A 3,023-nucleotide genomic window follows, 5' to 3' on the forward strand; every position below is an offset into this window, starting at 1 on the left:
CTCCCCGCCCTCTGAATCTGCTGCTGGCTTCCTCACGTCCAGGGATGGGGCCCTGCACCCTGCTTGGTTAGTCTCTGTTGACACATCAAATATACTTCTGTCCCCACAAAGGAACACTAATAATGTGCACTAAATGAGAACTACCAACCTGTGCTATCTGAATGAATTTTTCCTGAGAATACTGAGGTAGCAGCACTTTTGGAACATCTTTCAGAGCATCCACTTGAAGATAAAGATTCAGCCAGGAAATGATGGTCACTGGACACAGTTCCCATTTTAAAGCCTGCAAATAAACAACATTTAACTGCCCTAGAACTAAGAGCATAAAGCATTCTTGCCCCACAAAAATACAGCTCTAGATGTTCTGCATCTGGTTCCCCATTTCCCATTCAATTTAGTTGCCTCCCTCCCCATTTAGGTTAGACCCAACTGCCATGAATGACATCTAAAAATGCCATCCAAGACCCCACATATAACTTTTATGTAAAAAGAACCAGAATGCCTCTCCTACTCCTCCCTTCACCATTACCAAGCAGATAATAATCCTTATGCACAAGATGCCCACAAGAGGCAAAATATGCTCTCCACCAAGATATACCTAGTTCATTCACAGAGTGGAGCAGGGAAGAGTGATTTATGTCCATAGTGGTTTCTGAAGTTTTAAAAGCTTGATTCCATTCAGTGAAGAACCAAACATCTCTACAAAACAGGATTCTGCCCAGGCCAGGCAAGGACCCTTTTGCAGACCTGGGGCATGTCCTGATAAGCACACACGTTAAGGGCCACACATTTCCCATGAGACAAACAACAGTGGCATATATTTGTCTCTGCACATGCCCCAGCACATAGCAGTTACCTGGGTGGGACAGAGGAGGCTGGGGCCAGTACCTGGAGTCTTTGGGACCTCCCAGGGCAGCCAAAGCCAGCCTAGCCAGGATCCCTTTCTGGCAGCACACTGCTGCCATGTGCACCACACTGCTTTAGGGGCATTTTTTTGACACCAGGATCTCCTATTACCAGAAAGCTACAAACAAATTAACTATGCCATGCTGCAAACAAACAGTGCAAATCGGTTCACATGTGCTACTGCTTTGGAGGCACTGCAAACTGCATGTGAGCCCCTGTTGGGACATGCCCCTGCAGTCAGAAGAGTTATTGTTGTGGTTGTAGAGTAGCAAGCCAGGGTTACGGGTCACTTGTTAAAGACTTACCAAGGGCTCAGAAACCCAACCTTTTCTTGCAGAAGACAAAAATGAAGGGTTTCTGCAAAAGTGAGCATCTTAAATGAGCCATTCACCCAATGGCAGATGCTAAACTTAAAATACTTTTTGCTTGTATTAGGAGAAAGTCATGAAATAAGTTGCTAGAATACAGCCACCACACAACCAACTTGAGAGACTGTTGTTACCTTCAATATAATGAGTTCCATTCTTATGATATCATCTTCACTGCAAGCACCATCAGTAACATAGGCAAATTCTTGTATTTTAGGAGCATAGATTTCCTTTTTATAGGAAAAAAAGATTGTAAACATTACAACAGTTCTGGATTCTGCAAAAAACTGTAAGAAGGCATTTCACAACTTTTCCCCCACTATTAGAGATAACTTACCTTTCACACAAAATAGTTCTTCAGTTATTTCTTATGATAAAAACAAAGTAGTTTGTTTTTTCTATGACTAATGCAAATTGGAACCTACATATGCAGAAATGGGTAGAGTAGATATTCCAGATTCCATATATTTATTAGAACATTTTTTATTTAGAGGGGAAATGTTGGCCAAGGGATTTGAATTGTTTCCTACTTATACTATTTTCATGTTCTATAACCCTCACTTCATAGGATCATCTTAAATGTAGGGCTGGAAGAGATATCATGACATCTTCTAGTCCAGCCCCCTGCACAAGGCAGGGTCATCCTTGACTAAAACATCCTAGAAAGTAGACGCTTGGCTATTTAAACAGCTGTAACAGACCAATAAAGCTGTTGTGAGTTACACCAATTACCATCCCATTTTCTAAGGCTTACTCTCTACTGCATTGTCAATAACATTATCTTAGCAATATTATGGCAGAAACCTAGACAAAAGCCAGGTCACATCTGCCCTACAAAGTCTTGCTCATACAAATTACACTGGTAAGAGTAAAAGTCAGACTCTAAACCAACAAAATTCCAGATATAAATTCAGCTATGTTGATGAAGAAAGCTTACATGGTTTAAGCTGTGTCGCACATGTGGTTTCTTCACCAGAGGACTGACAATTTTATGGGTGTGCACAGACAGTTATACCTGGGAAGGTGGGGGGCAGAACAGATGATCCACTGGTTCATCTGCCTGCCCCAATCATGCATAAGTGAAGCAGTGATTTACCCAAACAAGACAGGTGGTAAAATATATTGTGGTAAGTGGGAGTTAAAAGCCACAAAATAGCAGTTAGGATTCAGCTGAATCATGGTAAGCCCTCCCTTTAAGCAGTACAATTATTTTTTCTGTCTTCACACAGGCTTTACTTGTATTACTACTAGGTTCAAAACATTCTGAAGGCTTATGTTGATAACTCTCCTCCCTCCAAAATGATTACAGAAGTTCTAATAAAAATAGAAAGAAAAAAAAAAAAATCACAAACACTATTCCAACCAGCAATACAGAACTCCACAAACAGCAACTTACCTCAAGTTTGGAAGCAATGAATAATGAGGTAATTCCTATAAGCTGAAGCATGTTCTTATTGATATTTTTTTGTGTCAACATGAATCTATCAAAAAAGTCTTGAGCCAGGTAAAAGGTTTCCCTGTGAAGTGCATACACTTCACAGACCTAGAAAAAAAGACCAACACAAATTTTAGTTCAAGCACTTTTCTGAAAAGCTTGATAATTTCTTCCCAGCATTATGCTTTCTAACACGTTTAATGGTCAGTGATCTTTGTCCCTGACATGTGCTAAAGGTAGCCATGTTTACAATATACTGGGGGGGGGGGGGGGGGGTTTGGGGGGGGGGGGTTTCCCCCCCCCCCCCCCCCGGG

At 41.4% G+C, this 3,023-nt stretch overlaps 1 protein-coding gene across 2 annotated transcripts in view; it reads right to left on the bottom strand.

Moving 5' to 3' along the window:
* CCNE2 (cyclin E2) overlaps positions 1–3,023 on the bottom strand; it is a 25,934-nt gene that overhangs the window by 9,276 nt on the left and 13,635 nt on the right. For both annotated transcript variants that reach the window (XM_019527951.1, XM_019527950.1), the window contains exons 6-8: positions 2,671–2,817; positions 1,409–1,504; positions 149–283 (exon numbers count right to left, since the gene is read on the bottom strand). In XM_019527951.1, the coding sequence (XP_019383496.1) occupies positions 149–283; positions 1,409–1,504; positions 2,671–2,817 (378 nt within the window). The remainder of the gene's footprint in view (positions 1–148; positions 284–1,408; positions 1,505–2,670; positions 2,818–3,023) is intronic.

The sequence above is a fragment of the Gavialis gangeticus genome, unplaced genomic scaffold (assembly GCF_001723915.1).
Source record: "Gavialis gangeticus isolate Ggan-Ray unplaced genomic scaffold, GavGan_comp1, whole genome shotgun sequence".
Taxonomy (NCBI): Eukaryota; Metazoa; Chordata; order Crocodylia; family Gavialidae; genus Gavialis; species Gavialis gangeticus.